The sequence below is a fragment of the Poromitra crassiceps genome, assembly GCF_964638095.1.
Source record: "Poromitra crassiceps genome assembly, chromosome: 14".
In the NCBI taxonomy this organism is placed as follows: domain Eukaryota; kingdom Metazoa; phylum Chordata; class Actinopteri; order Beryciformes; family Melamphaidae; genus Poromitra; species Poromitra crassiceps.
In genome coordinates, this window is record NC_139633.1 from 19,416,257 (window position 1) to 19,443,223 (window position 26,967).

Below are 26,967 nucleotides of genomic sequence, written 5' to 3' on the forward strand. Positions count from 1 at the left end.
TGAAAGTGCTGCAGCCCAGGCAGCCAGAAAGCCAGAATTAGAAAAATGATTTCACTATTATTTAAAGACTTAAGACATTGTTCTGCTTATTTTTTGTCTACTATTGTAAAATAATAGTAGGCCTATTATCATGAAAAAGTATTTGTAAAAAAAAAAAAAAAAAAAAAAACCTCTGGCGCCCCTAACGGCTCAAGCGCCCCTAGCATTTGCCTAGTTCGCCTAATGGACGGCACGCCACTGTCTGTCTGTGTGTGTGTGTGTGTGTGTGTGTGTGTGTTCATGAAACAATTGTATTTGTTAATTAGAACATTGTGTTTTTCATTATTGTTTACACCCAAGACAATTAAATAACAATTTTCACTGATGAGATAATAATGACAACCATTCACAACCATTTTTCTAGTTACCCTTTAATTAACTCCAGTTTAATGACTGGATATTTTTAACATCATATCTAAGTATTCAACCTCCAGTTCAAGCCTTCCCTATGAGATTTTGCCTTAAAGAAGCTTTCTTTTTCTTGCAGCTCCACAGAGTCTATTCCTTCCTAGACTACATCATGGGAGGATGCCAGATTCACTTTACGGTAAATTTTGCAGGCTATGTGTTCAGTGACACTTCACCTTCATTAAGCTTGTAGCAACACTGGCCCAGAGCAATCTAGTAAGAGAGTGGTGTCAGCGGAGGTCCAAAATGCGTGACTCATTAGCCAATGAACAGCCAGGAAGGAGGCTCGCGCTACTTTTGAATGCTAAAATAAAGCTGATAATGTACAATTTGATTAAAAAAAGAAAAAGAAAAAGAAAAAAATCAAAGTACATCACAAACTGTCCATTTTGCTGCAACTCGACAGTGCAGCTTAATCCAGAACCGTACTTCCTGGAACTCTTGAAAGTAAAAAAAACTGGTCCATTGGAGTGAATGGAGATGTCGCGACTCTTCTATATAGACGTCTCTGCACTGGCCCTGAAAAGGTCTATGAATGAACCAATCAAATGATCTGCATGTTAAAGACTTTGGTTAAGGTGTTGTTCAAGATAATATGGCTACAGTAATAGTGGAAGCTACTTGTTATTATTTACTCTGCTGGTCCATTAACAGGCTATATGCAGTCATCCAGCGGTGTTGTGATTAAATGCTATTTTCTAAATGTGACATGTTACACAGTATTCAAGGGCTTTTCATCTGTGAAACCCCCCTGGTGGAGTTTTGTATGAATTGTTCCATGTACGCCGATCATTTTCTTGCCGGAGGCAGCTTGTTTGAATGAATTCAAATCTATCTCCAACTCCGGCCCTTTTGGTCTGCCCTCTGCTACCGCTGCTCTCTGACTGGATTACTGAGGCAATGAATATTAATCATGGAGGCTGCTGTGGGAGATGCAATAGCTGTTTGGCTATAGTATGTGGGTGCAGTTAGCTGCTTGCATCTATGTGGGTATAAAAACGGCAAGCTCCTACCTCTCAGTATGTATGTATATCATAGCACGAAAGAAATATTTTAAATTAATCTTTGTAAATTAATTAATTAATTGTGGGTCATCCATGGGCGGATTTGGAGTTGTGTACTTGGGGGGAAGGGGGGGCACCAGACAAAAAAAAAGAAAAGAAAAAGGATGCCTTTTTCTGCGATTGGGTGGGTGTTATGGAAATGACTCAGAAACCCCCAGTATTGTCAATACCTAGCAAAGCCATACAGTACATCCCCTGAATGTCCTAGGTTTCTATTATGTGGTTGTATGTTTCATAAGGCTGTGATTATCCCAGAGCTCACAATATAATATACAATATAACTGTGATAACTGTGGCAGTACTGCAGCGGTAGTGCCCTTGGAAACAAGTAACATCTGTATGGGTAATCATCAGGCCAGTCGGACTATGTGTGTGATATAATACAATATAACAATGGTGTTAACACGATGACATGCCCACTGCATCTCAACATGTGACAAGTCCTCCCCCTCAGTAATTACTATTACTAGTGGGAACATGGCCAATACCGGAGTTACTCACTGCAGAGAGAGAGAGAGAGAGAGAGAGAGAGAGAGAGAGAGAGAGAGAGAGAGAGAGAGAGAGAGAGAGAGAGAGAGAGAGAGCATATCTACTACCCTATCTAAATTATTCTACTACTTTACTATAATAGAAGATATATCTCACATAATAGAAGATATATCTCACCTAATATACTTACCAGGTGCCTGAACCACCTCAATGTGGAGGTTCAGCAGCTCAATACTAAGGTCCTCTTGGATCACTGAACTCCTCACCCTGCCATGAAGAGTGAGGCCAGCGGAGGAACTTCATCTCAGCTGCGTGTCCATGATCTCATTCTTTCAGTCACTATAATAGCTTGTGACCAAAGATATGGGACAAAGACTGACTGGTAAATCAAGCTTCTTTAAAGCTTTGTGCCTCAAATCTCTCTTTAGCACCATGGTCTGATACAACACCTGCATTACTGCAGCCCCTAACTGACAATCAATCTCACTCCTTCTTAACCTCACTCATGAATAAGACTGAATGCGGCAGGCCACATTTATCTGGGAGAGAACCATGTTCCTCATTCGACTACATCACACTAAGCTGCAAACAGCTACAGTGCATATTGGAGATCATAGCTCCATGAAACCAGAAGGATGAACATCAAAGATGCCACCCTAATGTCATCGAACTGGACCTTCTCCAGACCTCAGCTGCTCCTGATATTCCGTCCATGAATATCACAAGAGACCCCAACACCCACAGAATACCTTGACGAACATGGTCATAAGCCTTTTCAACATAAGCAAATTCCCTTGACCCCTCAAGTATCTGCAAGAGGGTAAAAAGGTAGTCCACCGTTCCACAACCAGGACAGAACCTTCTTTGCTCCTCCAGAATATGAGGTTCGACAATTGGTCTCCTTTCCAGCATCTTGGCAAAGGCTTACCTTCTTACCCTAGGAGGCTGAGAAGTGAGAGTCCATGATAATTGGAACACCGTGCAGGCCTCTTTTTCCCACAGCGCAGCTAAGGGCATCACAAGCCAAATTCAGGTCAGTCAGTCAGTCAGTCAGTCACAGAGTCAGGAACGCTTAGTGAGGTATCGCTTTGTGAGATGGCTTCTAGTTTCCTGGCTGGGCGGTGTTTGGACCTCATCAGTGCTGAACTGCAAACTCCACTCAACTGGTACGCCGGCCAACTTTAAAGTCGAACTGAACCCATTCGTCACGTGCGTCTGAGTCCGTTTCCCACTGAAAACATAATTTGTCTGAGATGACAGGTTGAGAGGCGGGTCATAGTATCATGTCGATGATTTTATTTGACAATCCTGGGGACTGGATTGGGCCTGGGGTGTTCCGCCTCCAAATCGAGTGGGGTTCAGCGTGTTGTGGCGCTCTCCTCGGGAAGAGCCTGCTGATGCGAGGTTAGTGGCAGCTCACCGAGCCGCAGGCAGCCAGCTGCCTTCGTGTTGCCGAGCGGAGAGTGCAGCCCGTCGGCCTGGAATCTCCGAGGTGCGACCCCTGACAACCACGCTCTCGGACGCGCATGCCATTATCGCTATAAATGTAAATAATATTCCTGGAATGTGAGTTTTAATGAGCCAGTTACATTTCTTTGCATTATTAGACATTGCCGTTTGATTTAGTTAGCATAATTGGTCAAGTTAATAGTTAGTTTATGGGCTAGAAATTCTGCCAGATGACAGGCACTAGGCGCCATTTTCCCCTTCATTTGGAAGAGAAAATTATCCTGAAATAAAGATTTGATTGACAGCTGCCATGTCGTGATATGATTGGTTGAAATGGGGTAGAAATTTGATAGTACTAGGTGACGTCAGCAAACTGTAGATTACAGTTATGAATGAAATCTTGAAAAATGAACTTTTGATGTGAAAAAGTGTGAAAAACTAAAGAAATTTTATTTTTGTGATTTTTTTTGCATACATTATTAAATAGGTGCACTGCATACCCAGGTAGTTGAACTAAAATAAAATAAAAGTAATTTTTGGGTTCAGCTCGACTTTAAACAAACGCACATTCAAATGCAACAACTGGTCAGCTTGTTGTGTTGTTATTTGTCTGGCCCTTCGCCAGTTCATCTTTGGTTCTACCAACAATACTGCCCTCAGGGTCACTGAACCCCCCCCCCCCAAACAACAACAACACACACAATATGATTGCGACTCTAGGAGTGAGTTGTAATATCATAAGTAGCAAGTAATTTCAAGGAGCCTTGTTAGGACACCTTTATTAATTTCAAGATATAGATTGTTTTCCTAATCATTTTTATTGTCCCTACTGTGTGATTCTATTTATCAGGTGGCCATTGACTTCACAGCCTCTAATGGGGACCCCAGGAACAGCTGCTCGTTGCACTACATCAACCCTTACCAGCCCAACGAGTACCTGAAGGCTCTGATCGCAGTGGGGGAGATCTGTCAGGACTATGATAGGTTTGTCAGTGTTTCATTTCTCAGTAAAAAGCTCCTGGGTGCCTACAGGACTTGTCAATCTCTCCTCTTGCAAATGGAAGTGCAGATTGCTCCTTGCGTTCCATTTTTTTGTCAGGATGTCTCATATTGAAATGAGGCTCTCCATCTGATTTTGAGCAATAGGACTGTAATGGAAATTGTCAAGCCCTGAAACAGAATGTGGGAGAATTCGAAGAATTCTGTAATAGAGCTGATCAACCCCTCTACCTTCCATGCATTTCATCTCTGGAATGTATTTTGCATTTTGACTTCGCTGCTGTCACAGGGCAAAACATATTTTTGCATGAGATTGCAACAAGTATAGTGTTGTTGTTGTATGGATCTGTTACCCACACTTGACAGATTCAAAAGTCTCGTTGCTCACAATATGCCAACTGTGGTATAGCGCTCTCTCCTGTGGATAAACCAATGATATTCTATTTCCTTGCAGCATCTAGCAGGCTACAGCACTGATCCTTCTTCTTAGCTTGCATGGGCTCATTACCCTGAACTGCAGACGAACAGATGCAGAGATAGGGGGCGAACATCAGGATAGCAGGCACTCGAAACAGAAGTGGGAGGCATAGTGGTTGGAGAGACATAGCCGCAGGGTGTGTAGAATCTGAGTTCAGGTCAGAGGACGGCTATATGCAGCCTTCACCATTAAAGTCATAGGGAGAAGAGATCGAGAGATGCTATTTGAATGAAGTCATATTTCTGCTGTTAACTCATATTGCCTGCACATGTAAATACTCTATTGCTATAGTTCCCAGGATTTTTGTTTTAGTCAACCCTTTTTTCTTTAAAATGACTGATAGAATATTTGTATACAAATATTCATAAAATTACAAATTGTTGCTACAAAAGTCATTCTTGGCTATTGGGAGCAGACTTGGAGAAACTTGTTAAATTAGTGGGACATGTATAATGTGATCTGTTTTAGAGAAAAATATATCCTCTCATCTGTTGAAACTAAGCCAAATGAGGATTAACACTCTGACTCTTGATTCATGCAGATCCTCCTATTGAGTATCAGGGCAGCACTGTGTGGTTAATTATAGCATATCCTAGAGATAACACTGGAGACACTGAAATACCTGTCTGAAAAATAGCTGCAGATCCATGTACTGTAGCTACATCATTTTGGTGTTTACATGGATGTATAAGAGCTTCATACATGCGAACATGCCTCTGGGTGAGCAAGTGTGGGCAGTCCTTCCCTCATAAGTCGGAATTGTTGAGGTGTAAAACGTGGGCACGCAAACCTTTAGCCTTTAGTATTATCAGGTGATGTGGGATTCTGGAGTCCTTGCAGAGGACAGGAGTGTATTATGGAGAGTATTATGGAGCTAGAGTGACTCGTTTTGTCTGTGTGGGCAGAGGCTCGTCAAGCCTGCTGAGAGGGCTATTCTACTGGGCAGTGGACACATGCACACTAGTGGGCTCACTGTACCTTCTCATATGTGCTGATGAAGTGAGAAAACGAGGACCACTATGTACCTTGCAGCAAAATCCATGTGCTGAAAATGATGACCATCATGTCAATAGTCCAGTCTCTGTGGAAGCCATGTACTGTAGCTGATCACCTCCTCAACAGTCTAGGGGTGTGCCGTTAAAGCTATACTCGTAACAGCTAGAGTTCAGGGACTTTATATATAGAGGGTATATAAAGCTTCAGAAAGTGCTGTCTTTGGAGTTTGGAGGTCTCTTAAGACCTTGAATGAGTTTAACCCAGAAATCCATTCATAAAGGTTCCCAGCCCAACTTCAGTAAAGTTGTAAGATGCTTACCTGTCTTGCTAGAGATAAGAGGAACATCTCACAATGGGTGAGCATGTATAATTCCCTCCCCCAAAATGAACTTCATGAAAGGATCTCTCCAAATTGGTGAGGCTTTTAACACTTTTTTGTAACAAAAGACAGAAATTGAATTTGTGTTTTTGTTATTGTATCTCTGCAATATACCTTATTCTTATTCACGTATGGGCACGCCCACCGCCGCCATATTGTTGACATTCCGCAGCGCACTGTTTAAAAGTGACTGACAGCTGTCATAGCTTAGGACGCTAGCCAACGTTACTTACTAGCCTATTTAATGCAGTTTTTACTGCGTCAGGAGCTATTTCACAACAGCGATAGTGTGCTGTGTAATAATACATGGCTGTAGTAATAGCAGCAATAAAAGCCTGGGTGTTAGCTACTAGCCTAGGTAAACCCAGCCCCCACGTGACCTGCTCTCTCAGTTCCCAGTCAGAGCAGGTCTGAGAGCAGGTCACGTGGGGGATGGGTTTACCCAGGCTAGTTAGCTACTGTCCACAAACGTGAAGGGAAAGAGACTAGAGGCTAACAACGTTAGTAGCAAACATTGGGCTCATGCAAGCAAGCGTCAGATCATATCAAACAAACATTTAATGTTGAGGTCATTTACCTTTGCTGTCACGACAATGTTTGATGATGATGATGTCGTTGGTGGCACAAAAGTAAAAATGTCAGACCAATTGCCACAGATTAAATAGTTATAGGACTCAAGGGATTTGAAAGCCTTCAGCCTTCAGCTCCTGAGACGTGTATGCCAATACTGTATTCACAAGGTAGTTATAAATGTCCGGTACGTTATACCTGGCAATATAATGAGTTATATTTACTCTAAGTCAGTTTTTTATAGGGGTCCGCACCTCCGACCAAACTTATTTTTTCATCACTTCTCTTTGACAAAGCCATAACTGTTGCTATACGCTCGACCAGACTACGTTACGGCTGTGGTTTGTCAACAATATGGCGCCCCGTCCGGGGTTATCGAATAAGGTCTACAGTATATTGACCCTATGCATTTGGATTCCTAGCTATGCACGGTTATCTAACAAGTAGCCTACAAATTCTGCATGAGCATTTGTGATGATCGCTTAGAAACTAAATTGCCGTTTATTTGAATGTGGTCTCAGCACTCCGGCTTGCTAGTTGATCAGTTGCCTTAATCTCTTCTGTGGAGAACACAGTATTGTTGGGTGCCTTGGTGCAACTGAACCAGCTTATATAGGATATTGCATGCAGGCACAGAAGCACTGCTTATCCTAATTTAAAGTGAGTTGTATTAGTGGTTTGGGACAGAACACCTCAATAAGAGCTGGGCTCTCTGGTTTGTAGAGTGATGATGCATCTGTATATCTGATGATGTAAGCACACGAATAGCCCCAATGAGACACTACTAGATGCTGGCATTGAGATTAGGTGTATGAACGTGAATGTAGATGTAGACTCACCATTTTGCACCAATGCTCAACAATCCTGCAGGGAGAAATGCATCGTAGGAGACCATAATGCAATGCAGCTACAAGACATGTTATGTTTTGAGTAAGAAGCGTGGCTGGGCAATTAACCGGAAATGTATTTTAAAGTTTAAAGTTTAAGTTATACTTTATTTATCCCCATGGGGAAATTCATCCTCTGCATTTGACCCATCCTCTACTAGGAACCTTCCTAGAACTAGTAGTGGGCAGCCGCAGTGCAGCGCCCGGGGACCAACACCAGTTCTTTTTGCCATTGCCTTGGTCAGGGGCACTGACAGGAGTATTAACCCTAACATACATGTCTTTGACACCCCCAGATCAAAATGGACATTTAGTATAACGCCGTGTGCGTATGGATGGACCCAAATGCAGAGAAGACTCAGAGAGGCAGGAGTTATGCTTAAAGTCTCTTTGCTGAGATGCAAAGATAGAGCAAAAACTATAAACGCTACTGTCAAACAGGGAGGGCAGGAATAATAATAGTCAACTTTGCCAGAAAAACTCAGAGCAGGACAACAAACAAACTGAAGACTAAAACAGGAGTCACTCTCCCACAAGAAGAGGAGGCAGAAGCAGCCATCACAGGAAGTCTACGGAGGCAAGAGTCTCCAGTCTGACTTCCACTCAGCAGAGGTGAACTCTACACGAGAGGACGAGGAGCGTAGAAAGCCTATGGTGTTAGCTTCAGTAAAGTCAGTCCATGAATCAACCCTGAGATACTGACACACAGGCTGAATCCAAATGTCCGCCCTCCTTGTGGACTCTGCCCTCCCCCTGCACATGTAAAAAAAAAAAAAAAAAAAAAAAAATCTGCCCTCACCCACCCACACAACTGCCCTCACACAACTTAGTTTGTTTGAGATAAAACAGCAATATTAACTTTTTATCACCTGACCATCATATCTGGTGAGATATTGAGAGCCTGATTGAAATTGTATTCCTGTATGCACAGCAGCAACGTTTCATGTGATTTGAGCCACTTGCCAAGGCTTGAAGTGTAACCAGCAGTCCCTCAGTTTAGCACACAGTCTTTGGAGCTGGAATAGCCTTGGCAGTGAACATGGATCAGAGGAATCAGCAGCAAGATGAGATCCAAACTGGAGCCAAAACCATCAGAGTAAAAACAGCTGACAGAAGCTCACAGATGGAACAGAGCTTTTCTTGTTATGCCTTCTGAATAATGCCCTGTTCACCACACACACCCATGATCCACTCCCTGACTTGAGGAAACATGTTTGGTGGCCTCACACAGATCAATCAGCATCCAGATCTACTGGATCCCAGCCGATTTAGTACCTGGAAAGATCTGGTCCAGGTGACATATCAAAGACTGCAGGATACCGTGCGTCCTGGCTCTGAATCCGACCCGAGGTCCTTTGCATTACAACACAGGTTCAGAATCAGATGATTCCCGGTCATTGCAAGCAGAGAGGGAAAGTCACACAGGTGCAGGTGATACAGGTGATTACAGAGAGATAGAGTCACACATTGCTGCTGTCTGGGTGTGGCCAAGGCACCCCTCGACCACAGTGGGTGGGTGTTACAATTTAGAACATCTAACCGACTTACAATAATGTTGCTCGCCTCAATTAATTAAATTAATTCATTAATTCAATTACTTAATGTTAATTTGGTTAATACTTTGAACTGTGAACCATCCCCAATGCGTGCGTTCATGTTGTGTTCAGTCACATGCCTCCGCCCTAGCGGTCATGTCCACCTGTCCATCTGCATTCAGGCGTTCACTCAAAGCAAAGCTGTCGGCATGGATGATGACATAAGCGAAAACACAGAGCCAACAAACAGTACAGTATAGTACAGACCTTGTCAGAAAACTATGAGGGCAGTGTTAAAAAAAACCCCATAAAATAAATAATAATTTATTGATATTGATTAGTGATGAGTGATATTGATTTGAAGTCATATCACCCAGCTCTAGATCATAGACATTCTCTGATGCTCACGTACTAGTTGGTAGCTAGATTGTTATCTTTGTCACCTTCTCTGGGGGTTGTTCTGGGAAACGTAGGAAGTCACCAGCTGAAGTGGAAATAGATGAGGCAGGTTAAGTGAAAGTGGGCAGTGTGCACACATAAAAAGCATTACAACACTTAATTCAAAGAATTCTTCCTGAAGTGTACTGAACATCTCAAATTGATACTCTGCTCAAGAGCATACTTGATTTGTAGAAAATCAAGTGTTGTATACAGTCATGAATATAGATGGGTATAGTTTTTTATTTTTCCGATACCGGTGCTAAAATGATACTTTTAAAACTGTACCAGTGCCTAAACTGTACATGAATCGGCACTTTTTCAAATTTAAGGCAGATTTAAAGCAGTTTTTTAAGAGAATTTCAAACAATAATGTTATGTGTTCTGCCCTATAATGTTAGTGAATCTGCATTGCAATTTGGTACCGGTAATAACGGTTGTAAAGTACAAGTACAAAAGCGGTACCGGGTTTCGGCACCCAAGCCTAGTCATGAAGTTTCATAACCCTCAGGTGTAGTGGAGTATAGTATTTTACCACTTGATGACTATAGGATAATCATTTTGTGGCAAATATCCATGTTGAAGCACTATTAGCATTCCTGGTTCTTGACAAGTTGCCTGTGTGTTGCATAAGTGTGCTTTACTAGAGAAATGACAATGTATGCACGATATGTACTTTACATTGGTGTCCTCATTTCCAGCTGACCGTAGTGCTTAGAGAACTGGCCGACATCTGAAAAGTTCAAGTGTCCTTATGCAAGACACAGAAGCCCTACATACTCACTCATTATAAGTATAGAATATGGAGAAGAGCAAAATGTCTAAGATGTAAATCTATCTTCCCAAACTCCTTAGGGATGGAGCTCATCCATGTAGCGCACAGTAGCAAATGAAGGGTCAGAGCGGTGGGAGTCAAGATAATGATTAAGGCCCACACAAGTTGATGAGAGATATTCTGAAGGAAATCCATTGATAATGTGTTTAAAAATGGAAATATTTAAGCTGAGCCTGGACCAATCAATGTCTTGTTAAAGTTCACTTTGAAATCTGTTGGGGATGTTATGTCCATGTTGAACAATATAAACTATCGATTTGCTTGCAAGGTTGCAACTGGAGCATGTGTTCATATCTGGATTGTACAGTATATTAGTGTGTGTATAAGGTGCTGATGATTTTGCTTCTCAGAGAACATTTGACTCATCCACTCATTGACCTCTCAATTCCCTGTACTGTCTAGTAATCAGCCAATCGGCCGCTCAGCATGGCCCATGTAGCCTATTGTATTCGCTGATTTGTTTCCCCTAGTTAATGTCTTATTAACATTTAGTCAGATCCAATTCTCCAAGTCCTGCAGGTTATTCCACTCATTCCTGTTGGACGTCTATTTGCTGTGTGATTCAATGGAATCTGTATCAGCCATTTGCAGCCACTGGAAAATCTTCTCCTGTACAATTGTGGGAAAAGACAAACCTTTTCCCCTTTGTCCTGCATGGGATTAAGCAGGTATAATCCCCATCAGAAAGAAGCAAAAGTGTTGATGGAAAAACACGGGAAAGAGAATTTCTAATTTGCTGGGGGAGGAGCTTGAAGGAGGAGATTGCTTTAATAATTGATCCATGCTCACTGTTTCCCCTCCTCCCGTCTTAGTGGAATACTGCTGCTGCTGCTGCTGATTATTATATAGTTGTAGTATAACTGTAAACGGTAGTAAACTTTGAATAGCAAATAGCAGAGAAAGATACAGTTGATTCTGTTTAGAACTTACAGTATCTAGGCAAAGCCTCACATCTATCAGAATTAATTAAACACTTCTGATCGTTTTTAACACCCACCTCATAGCCATGTCAGCTCTAGTTCAATCATGAGAGACTCGTAATATAATTTTAACAAACTTTATTGAATCAGAATAGACAGTTTGAGTATGGCGTATGACTCCATGATGTGACGCTCCTCTTGCTTATGAGAGAGGGGCGTCAGTGCTGTATGAGATAGGACATCCCCCCTAAGGGGATTTGTTTCCAACAGGAGTCATGACATTGGTGGTGATCTGGGGAGGTGGTGGGCTGAAGCTTTTTGCTCTGGAGATGCTGGATGAATGTGTGATGCTGACACAAGGTGAGTGATGACTGCACAAGTGTGATTTAAGCTGTGGTGATGGGGGCTTTATGTGTAGTCGCAGACTGTAGTTCAATCATGGAAGACCAAATAAGGCATTAATAGAGCACCCCATGCTGTCATAACCCTCAGCCCAAATGACGTCACTAAATGACGTCTCCATCTCCGACGTCACCTTCTCCATGACGTCCCAAATGACATCAGTTATGACATCATAAATGACATCATAAATGACATCAGTTATGACATCATAAATGCCCTTCTCCCAAATGACATCAGTTATGACATCATAAATGACATCAGTTATGACATCATAAATGCCCTTCTCCTGGTACTATATAAAGCCCCCATCACCACAGCTTAAATCACACTTGTGCAGTCATCACTCACCTTGTGTCAGCATCACGCATTCATCCAGCATCTCCAGAGCAAAAAGCTTCATTCAGTCCAGCACCATGTCCGAGTCCGAAAACGAGCAGCAAAGTTTCAGCTCCACCGTGGACGCTTTCCTCCAGAGCACATTCAACGCCCCGGCCAGCCTCGGGCAAATCCCCAATCCCCAGGCTCCATCTCCGGGCGTCACAGGCGTCTCATGGGACGCTCCCCTCACCAGGGGCCGCGGCCGCAAAAGAAGATCCAACGTCAAGGAGGTCCTCGTCTCGCCTGGATCTCAGTCCGCACAGCACTCCGGAGGCCGCGGCCGCGGCAAAAGAGCCCAGAAGTCCACCTCCCCGGATCTCAGTCCGCACAGCACTCCGGAGGCCGTGGCCGCAGCAAAAGAGCCCAGAAGTCCACCTCCAAGAAAGGCCCAGCGAAGCGCACCACGACCGCCGGCTCCTCGGCGGACGCGCCAAGGCTCCAGCCCCTCCAGGCCTCCAAGATCCCCTGATCGCAACGATGTCTTCACTCGCGAGCCCCACGCTCCCCACGGCAGCAGCCCAAACAGCCCTGCCCCAGGTTTCAGGTCGTATCCCCCCTTTTCAGCCGGCATCTCTTCCGGCGGCCGCACTCATTGCCTGGTTTCAGTCAACGTTGCGGCATTGCTGCTGCACTCATTTCAGGCCGGGTGCCAATCCCTTAGCATACGGCATACGGCATACGGCCGCTTCCCTCTCCCGTGTCCATTCGGGTTTTAACAACATGCCTCTAGTCCCAGTTTCCAGTCAACCTTTTCTTTTTCATAGCATGGTTCCTCTCTTACGCATCCAATCCATCGATCCAATCCCAGTCATTTAGATAAAGTATAACCCTTGTAAACTTTTCCGGCCATGCTGAGTAGCGCGCTAGCTACCTGGCTAGCCACCGGCCTTCCATGCTATACTGCGCATGCGCGTGGCTGGTCTAGCGTTGCCAAAGATGCGCATTGCAAATGCAAGATGCGACACTATCGTCTCCCGTCGCATGCTTCAGGCAAAATGGCGATAATCATCAGTTCTGCTGTTGCCGTCCTTCAAAATATAAGAAAATGTATAGCTCAGCGCTAGAGCGGACTGGCTTGAATGTGGGAAAGCGGGGTTCGAATCCCGTGTGCGCGCTGATATTTTAATTTAAGATCCTGGTGAAATATGGTCTAAATCTGAAAGTTCAATAAACGTCTGCAAATAGTGGGTGAAAAAACTTTCACTTTCAAATTTAAACGTCTTTTCAACCGAAAAATGCTCGCGGGTGGTTCTGGCTTCAGCATATGCTTGAATTAAGTTCTAGAGGTGAATGGTTGCAGAAAAGAGGCACCATGAGTTCCCTACTTTCTCCCAGTAGGGAATCGATCTTCCTCTATGAGATTTACTCTGGTATTGCAAATGCATACGAAGCTTCAGTCTCGATCATAAACAAAAGGTGCTCCTCCCAGTCCACCACGGCTTTAATGTGCAGTGCAGCATCACCCGGCTTTCCGTTATGCATAACTCGTCAGGTCAGCAGAGCTCATTCCCTGGTCACGGCGCAGTAGATTCAGCAGAGCACATCCCTGGTCACAGCACAGTGGCTACAGCAGAGCATATCCCGGCAGCGTTGCCAGACGTACGATAATTATCGTACCTGTACGATAATTTTGACCTCTGTACGATGTACGATCAATAATCCCCAAATCCCCCAAACGTACGAGAATCTCATCATTTCGTGACACTTAGACGAATCCTACGTCTATCACTCTATCTGTTTATACAATCATCTCTTCAAACAAACATATTTGCAGCTAATACGTGCAGGGTGTTTTGTTGTTGTTGCAACGCAGGCTGAGACCACAGTGTTGAAAAATCATGCCAAGTCCAAAAAGTAGCCTGTGATCAGCGCAGCCCCCCGACATAGGCGCGCCGAAGGCACGCGCGCTGGGGAGGGGGCGTACGATAATTTCACTCCAAAAACGATAATTTTGACCCTCTGGTACGATAATTCAACATTTGCCATCTGGCAACACTGTATCCCGGTCACAGCAGTGGCTCAGCAGAGCATATCCCTGGGCACAGCTCAGTGGCTTCAGCAGAGCTCCTCCCCGGTCACAGCACAGTGGCTTCAGCAAAGCATATCCCTGGTCACAGCACAGTGGTTTCAGCAGAGCTCCTCCCTGGTCACAGCACAGTGGCTTCAGCAAAGCATATCCCCGGTCACAGCACAGTGGCTTCAGCAGAGCTCCTCCCTGGTCACAGCACAGTGGCTCCAGCAAAGCATATAGCCGGGCACAGCACAGTGGCTTCAGCAAAAGTATACCCCCTGGGCACACCTCTTAGAAAATTGGAACGGAATCTCATTTTTCTACGACGAAATCGTCTCGTCTGCCGACGACTTAAAACTTTCTACAGATGCAGCACATTCACTGCTCCCCCTCCCGCTGGACGTCAAAACTAATCAAAAAGGTCATGGCACGAAAACCGCGTGTCTCCACAGCCAGTCTCTGCCTCAACTGAACTAAGTCCACCGTACAACAGCTCAGCCGAGGGTGCGGGTGCAACTCTCCCGAAGTGACAGTACACGACTGTCAAAACAAATGAAAAAGGCCCATAATAGACATACTGTAGACACGCAACTTAAAGTCAAATCCAAGGGGAAAACGTACTTATTAACAATGGTCAGCCCACCTTTAATATTCCAAATGTCAAAATGCACAAATCAGAACGTGCATCTATTAGGAATAGAACGGATAGGAAAACTATGAGAAAAATATCAAGCCTATCTTTGCCTCATACAATTTGGGATAAAGTAAGTGCACAACTAAAGAATATAACATTATGTCTACTCATTTTTAGACATTTTCATGCCATAATAATATAATGCTAAAGGTTAAATATTGCATCTTTAAGCCATTGCTGGCCATGCTCATGCAGGTTGTTGCGACCTTGGTCATTACTGACCCTAAAAAATGCAGGTCATCGCGGACCTTTTTCTTTTGGGGGGGGTGGTCCCCTCCCGGGGGGGTCCTCCCTTCAACAACTGGGCTGCTGTCCTCATCAGCCATGCGTCCTACATCCATCCAGAGCAAGCTGCTATATCATCAGCCCAAAGATGCCTCCTTCCATGATTGGTAGGAAGTATTAATGCATTTCGTTGGTGGCGGTCTTCTCTCCCAATCCCCGTTTGGTGCCCATGCCCGGGCAATTTGCATATAACCCCATAAGTGTCCTTGCCATTGCTTAACCTCAGTCAGCCCACGTCCTGACAATTTGCACAACCCATCATCCCTGCATTCTGCTTAAACATCAGTCAGCCCATGTCCTGACAAGTCAGCCCCCGTCCTGACAATTTGCTCAACCCATTATCTCTGCATTCTGCTTAAACCTGTCAGCCCACGTCCCGAGAAGTCAGTCCACATCCTGACAACTTGCTCAACCCATTATCCCTGCATCCTGCTTAAACTTCAGTCAGCCCACGTCCTGACAAGTCAGCCAATGTCCCGACAATCTGCATAACCCATCATTCCGGCATTTGCATAAACCTCAATCAGCCCTTGGCCCCCTTTTCCTCATCTCTCCCCATCATCACATGACAGGATCCTGGTTCATCCTTCACTTCAAGACCACACTCCAGAAATGCAACATCCCTGCAGAGAACTATTCCAGTCACTCCTTCAGGATCGGAGCAGCCACATCAGCAGCCATGCAGGGGGCGTCCTCCGCCTCCCTTCAACAACTGGGGCGCTGGTCCTCATCCGCCTATGCATCTTTCATTCGACCAGAGCAAGACACCATATTATCAGCCCAAAGATCCCTCCTTCCATGACTAAAGAGGCAACAAGCACTTCGTTGGTGGTGATCAAACTCTCCTTTTCCTCATCAATGCGCCCATGCCCGGGCTATCCACATCCACGCCCTTGCAACCCCGCTTTGCCTTAAAAAACCCCGGTCAGCCCCTCATCTCCCGACATGCCTAAATTCTCCCCCCGTCAGCCCACGACCTGACTAAAGCATACCCCAGGCGAGCTCCATGACCCCCGTTTTCACTCTCCCAGTTCCTGAAATAACTTTAAATTCCTTTGGGGGATGTCCTATCTCATACGGCACTGACGCCCCTCTCTCATAAGCAAGAGGAGCGTCACATCATGGAGTCATACGCCATACTCAAACTGTCTATTCTGATTCAATAAAGTTTGTTAAAATTATATTACGAGTCTCTCATGATTGAAGTGTAGTCGCAGACTGTAGTTCAATCATGGAAGACCAAATAAGGCATTAATAGAGCACCCCATGCTGTCATAACCCTCAGCCCAAATGACGTCACTAAATGACGTCTCCATCTCCGACGTCACCTTCTCCATGACGTCCCAAATGACATCAGTTATGACATCATAAATGACATCATAAATGACATCAGTTATGACATCATAAATGCCCTTCTCCCAAATGACATCAGTTATGACATCATAAATGACATCAGTTATGACATCATAAATGCCCTTCTCCTGGTACTATATAAAGCCCCCATCACCACAGCTTAAATCACACTTGTGCAGTCATCACTCACCTTGTGTCAGCATCACGCATTCATCCAGCATCTCCAGAGCAAAAAGCTTCATCCCACCACCTCCCCAGATCACCACCAATGTCATGACTCCTGTTGGAAACAAATCCCCTTAGGGGGGATGTCCTATCTCATACGGCACTGACGCCCCTCTCTCATAAGCAAGAGGAGCGTCACATCATGGAGTCATACGCCTCTCATACGGCACTGACGCCCCTCTCTCATAAGCAAGAGGAGCGTCACATCATGGAGTCATACGCCATACTCAAACTGTCTATTCTGATTCAATAAAGTTTGTTAAAATTATATTACGAGTCTCTCATGATTGAAATAGTACCAGGAGAAGGGCATTTATGATGTCATAACTGATGTCATTTATGATGTCATAACTGATGTCATTTGGGAGAAGGGCATTTATGATGTCATAACTGATGTCATTTATGATGTCATTTATGATGTCATAACTGATGTCATTTGGGACGTCATGGAGAAGGTGACGTCGGAGATGGTGACGTCATTTAGTGACGTCATTTGGGCTGAGGGGTATGACAGCATGGGGTGCTCTATTAATGCCTTATTTGGTCTTCCATGATTGAACTACAGTCTGCGACTACACTTCTCACTCACCAGTCAACACTTCAATTAACTGCAAAATTCACTTAATATTTCCTCCACCTAAACCCTGGAAAAACAGAAGTTATTTTAATTGGCCCTGATAACTTTGCTACAGCAGGTGATCAGTTTATTGGTTCATCCCATTCAAATATCCGTCCTACCGCTTGGCGGTAGTCCTACCACTTGGCGATGCCAAGAATTTTGGCATCATCTTTGACCAGCATATGAGTTCATATTTTGCACTTTATAATTGATGATTGTTTTTCTGTATTGCTTTGTCCTATAGGCAAGTTTATTTGTATACCACATTTCCTACACAGATGCAATTCAAAGTGCTGCATACTTGGACTAAAAGTCAAATTCCTCATTTGTAATCTGATTACTTACTGTGGCAATTAAAGTTTGAATCTCAAATCTTGACTTTTGACCATCATGTCACCAAGCTTGTCCAGTCCTGTTTTCTTCAGCTACGAAATATTGCAAAAATCAGGTGTATCTTCTCTTCTACTGATCTCAAACTATTAATTCACAACACCTTCATTTTCTCTGGGCTAGATGACTGTATTTCCCTCTGCTCATGCATGAATCAAGCTGCTCTGAACCGTTTACAGTTGGTTCAGAATGCAGCTGCCAGCTTATCAACTATACATAGCCGTAGGTCCCATATTACCCATGGTGCTTGCATCCCTCCTCCACCTCCTCCACTTCCTCCCTGTAAAATATAGAATACATTTCAAGATCCTGTTGATAACCCATAAGGCCCTGCATGACCTCGCCCACAGTTACATTTCCGATCTCATCGTTCCTTATTCCACTTCCTGACCACTTCATTCCTCAAATCTCTTGCCTTTTATCCATTCCCCGCTCCAACTGTAAGACCAAAGGTGACCGCACCTTTGCAGTTTTAGCCTCAACCCTGTGGAATCGACTCCCCCAATCTGTCAGATCAGATCTGCTGAATCTTTGGGCTGATTTCTAAAAACACATTGTTATATTATGCAAGCCTTTTTATCGATCTCTATGTATCTCTGTCGATTGCCTTTCTTTGTTGTTGTATTTTTGGTCTAGTTATTTCGTACTGTAGCCTACTGTGTGGCTCTGTGCCATGTTTTTCGTTTGTTTTTGTAGCTGCACAAAGGGAATTGGATGAATTAGACACTACTGAAACAGAAATTCATAGTTGTGCAGCATTTTGCATGTATCTCTCAGTTGTTCTTGGTAGGCGCTCATTATGATGTGAAGTATTGACCTACAATTCCTACATTGTTTCCTTCAAAATTCCCGTAAGCTTTTGAGAAGCCTTTATTCTGTAACATACTACCATGGGTTAAGGCAGGAGCCAGTAAGAGGTATAGGGTTTATAGGGCGGTCAGTAGTAGCAGGTAGATCAAAGCTGGGGCGGTACTTGGTACTGATACCTTGGCTGAGGATTGATGTTGGTGTCATATTTCCCAATAGGAATTGCCTCGATCCTGTTGTGCTTTACTCTCTGCTTCGCTTCCAATCTTCCTTTACAGTAATATCAGGCCATCTAGGGTATGATGGAAAATTGAAATGTTGAAAACTGTAATAGCAGCTCTGTGAACAGGTGCAAAAGATGGCTGCTGCAGGAACAGTGTAGCAGATTCAAGGAGTCGTTCAACCTGTATGAATGAAATGCAAACAAGCAGGCGGTTTCTTGGAAGAGTGAACAGATGAATAACCCAAGTTTTCCTAGATGAATGTAAGATGATGTCACGATGATGTCAACAGTGATGATGTCAACATTGATGATGATGTCATCATTGTTGATGTCACTGATGATGTCACACTTGACATTATGGCGTCACTGTTGAAGGTTGTAATAATCAGCGCTGCAGTTTCATGCTGTCACACATTGTAGTTTCAGCTAGTCACTCTACGTTTAGTCTCTTGTTCTTGTTTGCAACAAGTCCGTGTCCGTGTCTGTGCGTGGGTCCACTAGCCTGCCACTTAACAATTAAAACTGCTGTAACTGTAATATATGACCACAAATATTAATATATTTACATTGCATTTCAGCGACAAAAGATTTTCTGCCTTGGGATTTGGTGCCAGAATTCCACCGAATTATGAGGTGAGTGTTATCTCTGTTATTTTCTCTGTTCCCCTATTATTCCACTGACCTTCCTTTCGCATTAGTAATATGTGCATAGGTATAATATGCATGTGTTCTTATCTGATCTTGCTATTTATTATACGTTAAACAGGCTTATTTCCATGACCTATTTTCTGACACAATTTGTCATTCTGTCAAAATCTGATATTTAAAACAAATAATAGAGTTAATTTTTATTCACGCGCTCATTTCACCGTGTATAATTTGAGTGCTGTGAAAGCAAGGGTCAGATTTCTGCTGCGCTGTGCTGAGTGGTGTGACACAGGTGAATGCCAATGAAGTCATTCTGCTACTTAATAGTCGCATATTTAACTTGTGATCAAGTTCAATTGACATGATGGGACATGAAAGAAAGCCAAAATTCTCACCGGCAGAACTTGTCATGCGAAGTATGAGTCATGAAGACAAGCAAATTATAGGCGCACCAGTGTGAGCAAATATTTTTCCCAGGTCACACAATTACAGTTTTTGTCACTTTATTTATTTATTTTTAATCAGGAACATTGCACATTAATCAACATCAATATCAATATCAATGTAAATGTGCCAGGATTAGCTTAAGAGCTAATTTGCACCTGTGGTCCCTGAGTCCTTCCACTTGGTTCTGTTGCACTCTTGGTTTTGTCAAAGCAGGTCTCTCTTGAAAATGAGATCTTGGTCTCAATGGGACTTACCTGTTTAAATGAAGGAAATGAAACCCGGCTTTTATGCCGAAGGTTATGGACTCTTGCTCTTCTATTACTCTAATAGGCTTTACTGCTCCTCCTGCTGAGCAACAGGCTCAGAGTTTATGCCCAGTTCGTGCCCTGCACACTTACAGTATAATTATGGACAAGAAGAGGGGGTCTCAGGAAGAGTGATCAGCTGTTCATCTCCTGTGCTACTCCGTGTTTGAGCAGGCCCATCTCCAAGCAGCGCCTCTCACATTGGGTTGTGGAGGCTATTACCTTGGCTCCTATGAGTCAGGAGCGCACAGCCTCCTCCGGGGCCGCGTGCGCACTCTACTGGTGGGATGTCTGTTGGACCTCGCCCCTCTCTTTTGCTCGGTTCTATAGACTGACCGTCGTGCGTGGCACAAGGAGTTTTGGGACACAGTTAAGGAGCCATGGTAACTTCCTTTCAGGTCGAAGCGATGAGCTGTCTGGTATACGGGAGCTCCCACATCCGATAGTGAGAACCTCACCATCCTTATGATAATAAAACATAAGGTTATGAATATAACCACTGTTTTATGAATAAGTGAGGTGTCACAAGACAACCCTTCTTGCCAGCGTGGGCGAGAAGAAGGCTCATTAAGAATGGCGATATCCCACCACCGCGGCCCCTATATATAGGGCAGGGCTACAGTAGTGCCCCTAGTGCCGGAGGGAGAAAAGTAATGTTATTCCTCCGACCCCAAATATGGGATATTTGGTGTAGCAAAAAAACCAGTGCTTCTGTCAGGGCTCAGAGGGGTCTGGTCCCCCATACTCAGAACCTCACTCACCTTATTCATAAAACCGGGGTTATATTCATAACCTTGTGTTTCGTTCCATTAGCCTTGTAGGGTAGCAGTGTGTAACCACTGTCTCTTTCTTCACCCACAGGTGTCTCATGACTTTGCCATTAATTTCAACCCAGAGGACGATGAATGTGAAGGTAAGGGAGGCAAGACTTCTTTTCTTTAAAAATGCAATACAATGCTTTTGTAGAAACTGTGACTGTGTGCTGGGCATAAAGAAATACAGCATCAGGTGGTCATTCTAGCATATCAAGTATGTAATAACAACCCTGAATTCTTGAATTCCTGAAATCTCTATGCATCTCTGTACTTTGGTAAGCAATGTCAATAACCAATGGTAAGAACAGTTATATATTTTTCAATGTGTCAAAACAAATTACATCCACTGATTGGAAATAAAATGTAAGGTCCCTCATCGCAGATTCCAGTATGACACATGGCAGATTATGTTAATAACATCCATAAATGAAGACAATAATATCACCTCGGCACTATTTTTTTAATGAGCATTTTTGTCTAGTTTCCTATCTCTTAAAGAGTCAAACATGTGGCAGTATATCTTTATGAATCTCATCATACTGTAGATTATTTTTCAAAATCCATTGCATCTTCCACAAGAATGAAGTCTGGCCACGTGTATACTGTATATATGCTAGACTGCAGGGACAGAATTCATATGCATGCAGGATTTTCCAATTTACAATCCTTGGATGTTGCCCATCATAACTTCCCCCTACACGTCACTAAAGATGACAGCTTTCACACGCACGACTGTGAATTATGTCAGAAACAAAATGAGATAAGTAAGAACACAGAGAGAACAACACTTGTTCTCCACTGTTTCACCACCACTGAAAGAATACTGCTCTGTGTAATCTCTTAAGAACACAGTATGAAACTACACCATTACAGAACCTTATTTGCTGAGAAAAAGTATATACTGTTTATTTGATATTGATCATATTGTCTGTGCTGTCTTTGATCAGAGATCCAAGGAGTGGTTGACGCATACCAGAATTGCCTACCTAAGATCCAACTGTATGGCCCAACCAATGTCTCTCCCATCATCAGCAGGATAGCCAAGCTGGCAGCAGGTGATGGCACCATTAAAGACGCCTCTGTGAGTGTCCCCTTTATACTCTTAGAGAGATGCGGATGTAGTACAGACTTTATATACTCTATTAGAGAGATGTGTCTCTAGTAGTACAGGCTTTGTTGCTGTCCCTCCCACTGGGTGAACAGCCTCTGGTTCACCTCACTGTTTCCAGTAATGATGCCCTACAGTACATACTGTACAGCATAGAAAAGAGGATTCCATTAGAGAACAAATCGGTATTTTATTCAATTGTGGCTGGAAATAATTCAGTGGTGTGTGTTTTTCACACACATTTTCATCTGATTTTACATGAGAATTTTAGAAAACAGCATGAAACGCAGTTGAAATTGGATAAATAATGCGGCTGATAGTCTTTGATTTACACCTTAGCTTTACTCTGGAAGTATCTTCCATACTATCTGTATCTTAATATGCCCACTGGCTGTGGGGACATTGTATTCTAAACGCCCCTATACCTATATGGCCCTTTCTGTTCATCTGCGCAGCATGCAATCATCTTCATTTAATTATTCAGTCTTTGCCGCCAGTTCTTCCTTTGATCAGTAAATGAGCCTGGTAGACAATGTACTGGGGATTTCAGGGCATATTAGACACATTTTGACTCTAGAAACATGGGGTCAAATTACAGACAGGGCACAAACAAACAAACAAACATAATGTTGTGTCGTGTTAATACTCTTGGTATTTCAATCATGAGAGACCAGTGGGTAAAATTTAACAAGCGAGCTTTATTCACAAATGGCATGACAACTAATTCTATGGCATTCAAGATTCCAGATTTATCAAGTGTCCCAAAAGGGCAATTTGGGTTGCAAAAAGCGTAATACAAATACATACATAATAACAAATAAGACAAATAAAAACATTATAAAAACAGTCTAGAGCAGCAGTTTAAAGTGCAGCACAACAGTTAAAGTGCAAATATGACAACTGTAGCAGCGATCTAAAGTGCACAGTAGAGATTTAAGGTGCACAGTAGCAAAGTGCAGTGTGGCCGAGTGACTGCCTTGACTCTCGGCACATTACATTACAGGAAGAAGAGCTACAATGTATCATTGTATCAAAAGCACAAAGGGAAACCACGGTCCAGACCAAAGGGCAGAGAAAAGTATATAAATATACAGATGTATACAGTGTGTTTTTAGAAATCAGCCCAAAGATTCAGCAGATCTGATAAAATAACAGCAACGGCAGATAGGGAAAAAATACATTTGTACCCCGGCAGCATTCATCGCTCTGATAGAGACAGGCACAAAGGAATTTTTGTATCTGTTCTTTTTAACTATGGGGGCACGAAGGCGGAGCCCGGAAGGAAGCAGCTCATATTCAACCCTCAGAGGGTGGGCATCATCTGATCGGATGGACACAGCTTTTTTCAGCACCTGTTTGTTACAGATCTGGTCCAGGCTTCTGAACTGGGTTCCGGCTATTTTTTAAGCCACCTTCACTATTCTCCCCAGGGAGTTCTTGTCTTTGGTACAAAGATTACCATACCAGCAGATGGCATGGCAGCATGGCAACTAATGCTGCCTTCCAGGCAACTGGGACTTTCGGATTTTCTGGCCTCCTATTAGGAAAAGTGCGCTGGAATGGCACTCAATGTGGGAGCTCCGACTTGAAAACTGGGAGAAAAAAATCTACCCCCACTAGGCTGTGAATCGTTGTCTGACGTCACACAACAATGGACGGAACCATGGAGTATGTAGTCCAAAGTATGAAGTGCCTAAATAAAATGTATAATAGAGTCTGTTACCTTATGTGTCATTGCTGCTCCTCATTTTCATTTAAATATGCAAGGAGAGTGCTCTGCTCGTTGTTAAGCTGTCTTGCTAACAAAAAAAAGTTTGTTGCAGTCCGCCATGTTTCTTGGTTGCGTTTTGCCTTTGTGCTCTGGAATGCTTTGAAGGTGGGGGGTGGGACTTTTCCACTGGGAAACACCCATGTCCCAGGTGTCTGGAAGGCAGCATAATTCTTTGGCGTAATGACTCTGTGGTAAGATGCCTCTCTTCTTGTGGTGAGAGAGGAGGGCATCTGCTCAGACTAGGATAGAGAATCCCCTTACCGACGTCATATTGACATAATTGACAGGGGCTGATTGGCTATTGAGGATGGGGTGATGAGTCAGGAGACACACGTCATAATGGACGTCATACTTGGATTACACTTGACTTAAGCTGAGAGCTGATGCCTATTGTGATGTGAGGTAACATGACTGGTCCTCATCTTGAAACTAGGTTGAGACCAACATTCTGCTCTACTAGTACTACTTTCTGTAGACAAATGATATGATTGAGAAATTAAATTATATTTACTTTATTTATATCGACTGATTCAAAGTGAGAACTATGTGGCCTGTTCACGTTCACTTCATCCTTCCACTGGTTGGAATTCTGGGACATCCTAACAAGTCCAGGATGTCACTTGTCAGCTACTGTCTTGTTATTTAAATTCAGCCTCAATACCCATTTATTCAGTGCTGCCTACTATATAGGCTATAACCTACTTCAGTTGTCTCAGTGCTCTTACACAGGGATCTGTGTGTAGACCATTGACTGTATATACATACCCAGCAAACATTGTATAGACCAGGGGTGGGCAACTGTTTTTCATGGGGGGCCACATGAGAAACCCAGATTGTTGCCGGGGGCCGAACAAATATTGTCATGCCATAACCCATGGATGGGTAACTTTGATGATAGAGAGGGCCACAAAAAAGTTTTTTGCTGAGGGCTGAACAGCGCCAGCGCAAAATTTTTTGGGCATTTGAAGCAAGGTTTAGAGGAATAACTCATTTTAAATTAACAGTTGTGATGTCATTATTCAGTCTTAACCACCAATATTTGATCCTTTTCTCACTCACTCCTATGTCACCACCTGCTCTCCCTGCAGGGCTTGACATTAACTTTTTTCACCACCTGCCAATATGGCTGCTAGATTTTAAAGTTACCAGCCAATTAGAATTTCCACTAGCCGAAATGTTTTTCTTGAAATAAACCAGAATATGAGTGGGTTAATTTAAGCATAAGTATCAGTAAGTGGCCCGGGATTCTCAAAGCCTGTGTTGAGGGTCACACAAGAACAAAAATGCACTCTTGAAGCTAAATAAATCCAAAACCAACAAGTTAATTATTTAAATTTCTACTTCAATGTAGAACAGTCATTTCTTACACATAAGATTACTTTTAGCCTTTTAGTCATAAATATTATTGAAAGATATTCCATATTCCAGACTGAAATGCTATAAGAGAAGAGTATTGGCCAGAATGACATGAACATTTGGACACTTATTCAGCGGGTATCTTGCATGTTGCGTTCAGGTGCACTGTAAAAAAAAAAAAAAAAAAAAAAACATTTTTTTTTTTTTTTTTTGCAATTCCATCGTGGGCCACAAAGGGGGCGCCCGCGGGCCGCATACGGCCCGCGGGCCGTATGTTGCCCATGTATGGTATAGACCGTGACGTCACCAGACAAGCTAATTCCTGTCCGTCATCTACCCAGAAAGTCATGCCGCTGCCGGCCACAAGGTGACGTTGTCTCCACGTTCCCCCAAAGTAGCGTCTAGACCAGTGATACTCAATTTGCGGAATTGCATTTTTTTTTTTACAGTGCACCTGAACGCAACATGCAAGATACCCGCTGAATAAGTGTTCACATGTTCATGTCATTCTGGCCAATACTCCACTTCTGTTATAGCATTTCAGTCTGAAATATGGAATATCTTTCAATAATCTATGATTTAGCTGCTAAATTGTCAAATACCGGCGTCTGCTTGCTACCCAGGCACTTATGTATGTACTTAACCTAACTAACTTAACCTAACTAACTATCCGGTGTGCACAACATTGTCAGACTAAACTCCGGCTGACACCCCAAAAACCTACAATCCGCCACAGAAAATTGTATATTGTTTGTTTATTAACTGGCCCCTGGCCTTCTATCATTTCACGAAAGTGGCCCCCGGGCAAAGCAAGTTGAGTATCCCTGGTCTAGACTGTCTCTTGCAAAACAAGAACTATTGATCTTATATTGCTTTGAAAGCACCACATGTAGGTGTCTTTTGTGTTTTTTGTTGAATAAAATTACATTTATTTGGTTGTGTGATCCGATAGTCACAGTGTGACTTTTACTCCACGTGCAATGACTACTACTATTGAACGCCCATTTTTTTTAAAATATGAAAACACATTTTATGCCATGTAAGTGCCCATAGCAAGTGCCTCTTATTGTATTTATCACAAGCTTGCTGAATCCTGTGTATTGTCCCATTACTCTTGCCGTAACTGAATGCAGTGTGTGTATAAGCTTGAATGTTCTGCTGTATGGTGCTGTCTGCTAAATAAATGGTCAACTCACGTTGGTTACATCATAATAGAAGTGATCAGATTTCAGCCACGATTTATTTCAAACCACTACATGCTGAGGGGTGTATGCTGAGGGGTTGTGCTTGAACCACACACTGATGTTAAACCAGGTTCATGTTAACATGGGTTAATATACACTGGAAACTCTTCTCTTTCCCCAGAAATATCACATTCTGCTCATCCTCACGGATGGTGTCGTGACAGACATGGCAGACACACGTGAAGCCATTGTGCGAGCTTCCTACCAGCCTCTGTCCATCATCATTGTTGGCGTGGGCAATGCAGACTTCACAGACATGCAGATTTTGGATGGAGACGATGGAGTCCTACGCTCGCCGAAGGGCGAGCCTGTCCTCAGGGACATTGTGCAGTTTGTGCCCTTCAGGGACTTCAAAACGGTCAGTTTTTTTCTCACTGCCTTTCTCCACTTGTTCCTTTCT

At 43.3% G+C, this 26,967-nt stretch overlaps 1 protein-coding gene across 1 annotated transcript in view; it reads left to right on the plus strand.

Annotated features, from left to right (window-relative positions):
- cpne7 (copine VII) overlaps nucleotides 1-26,967 on the plus strand; it is a gene marked incomplete at both ends in the record, with an annotated part of 52,531 nt that overhangs the window by 23,996 nt on the left and 1,568 nt on the right. The window contains 6 exons of the mRNA XM_083650559.1: nucleotides 527-586; nucleotides 4,300-4,433; nucleotides 19,452-19,506; nucleotides 21,135-21,186; nucleotides 22,036-22,169; nucleotides 26,689-26,925. Of these exons, the coding sequence (XP_083506685.1) occupies nucleotides 527-586; nucleotides 4,300-4,433; nucleotides 19,452-19,506; nucleotides 21,135-21,186; nucleotides 22,036-22,169; nucleotides 26,689-26,925 (672 nt within the window). The remainder of the gene's footprint in view (nucleotides 1-526; nucleotides 587-4,299; nucleotides 4,434-19,451; nucleotides 19,507-21,134; nucleotides 21,187-22,035; nucleotides 22,170-26,688; nucleotides 26,926-26,967) is intronic.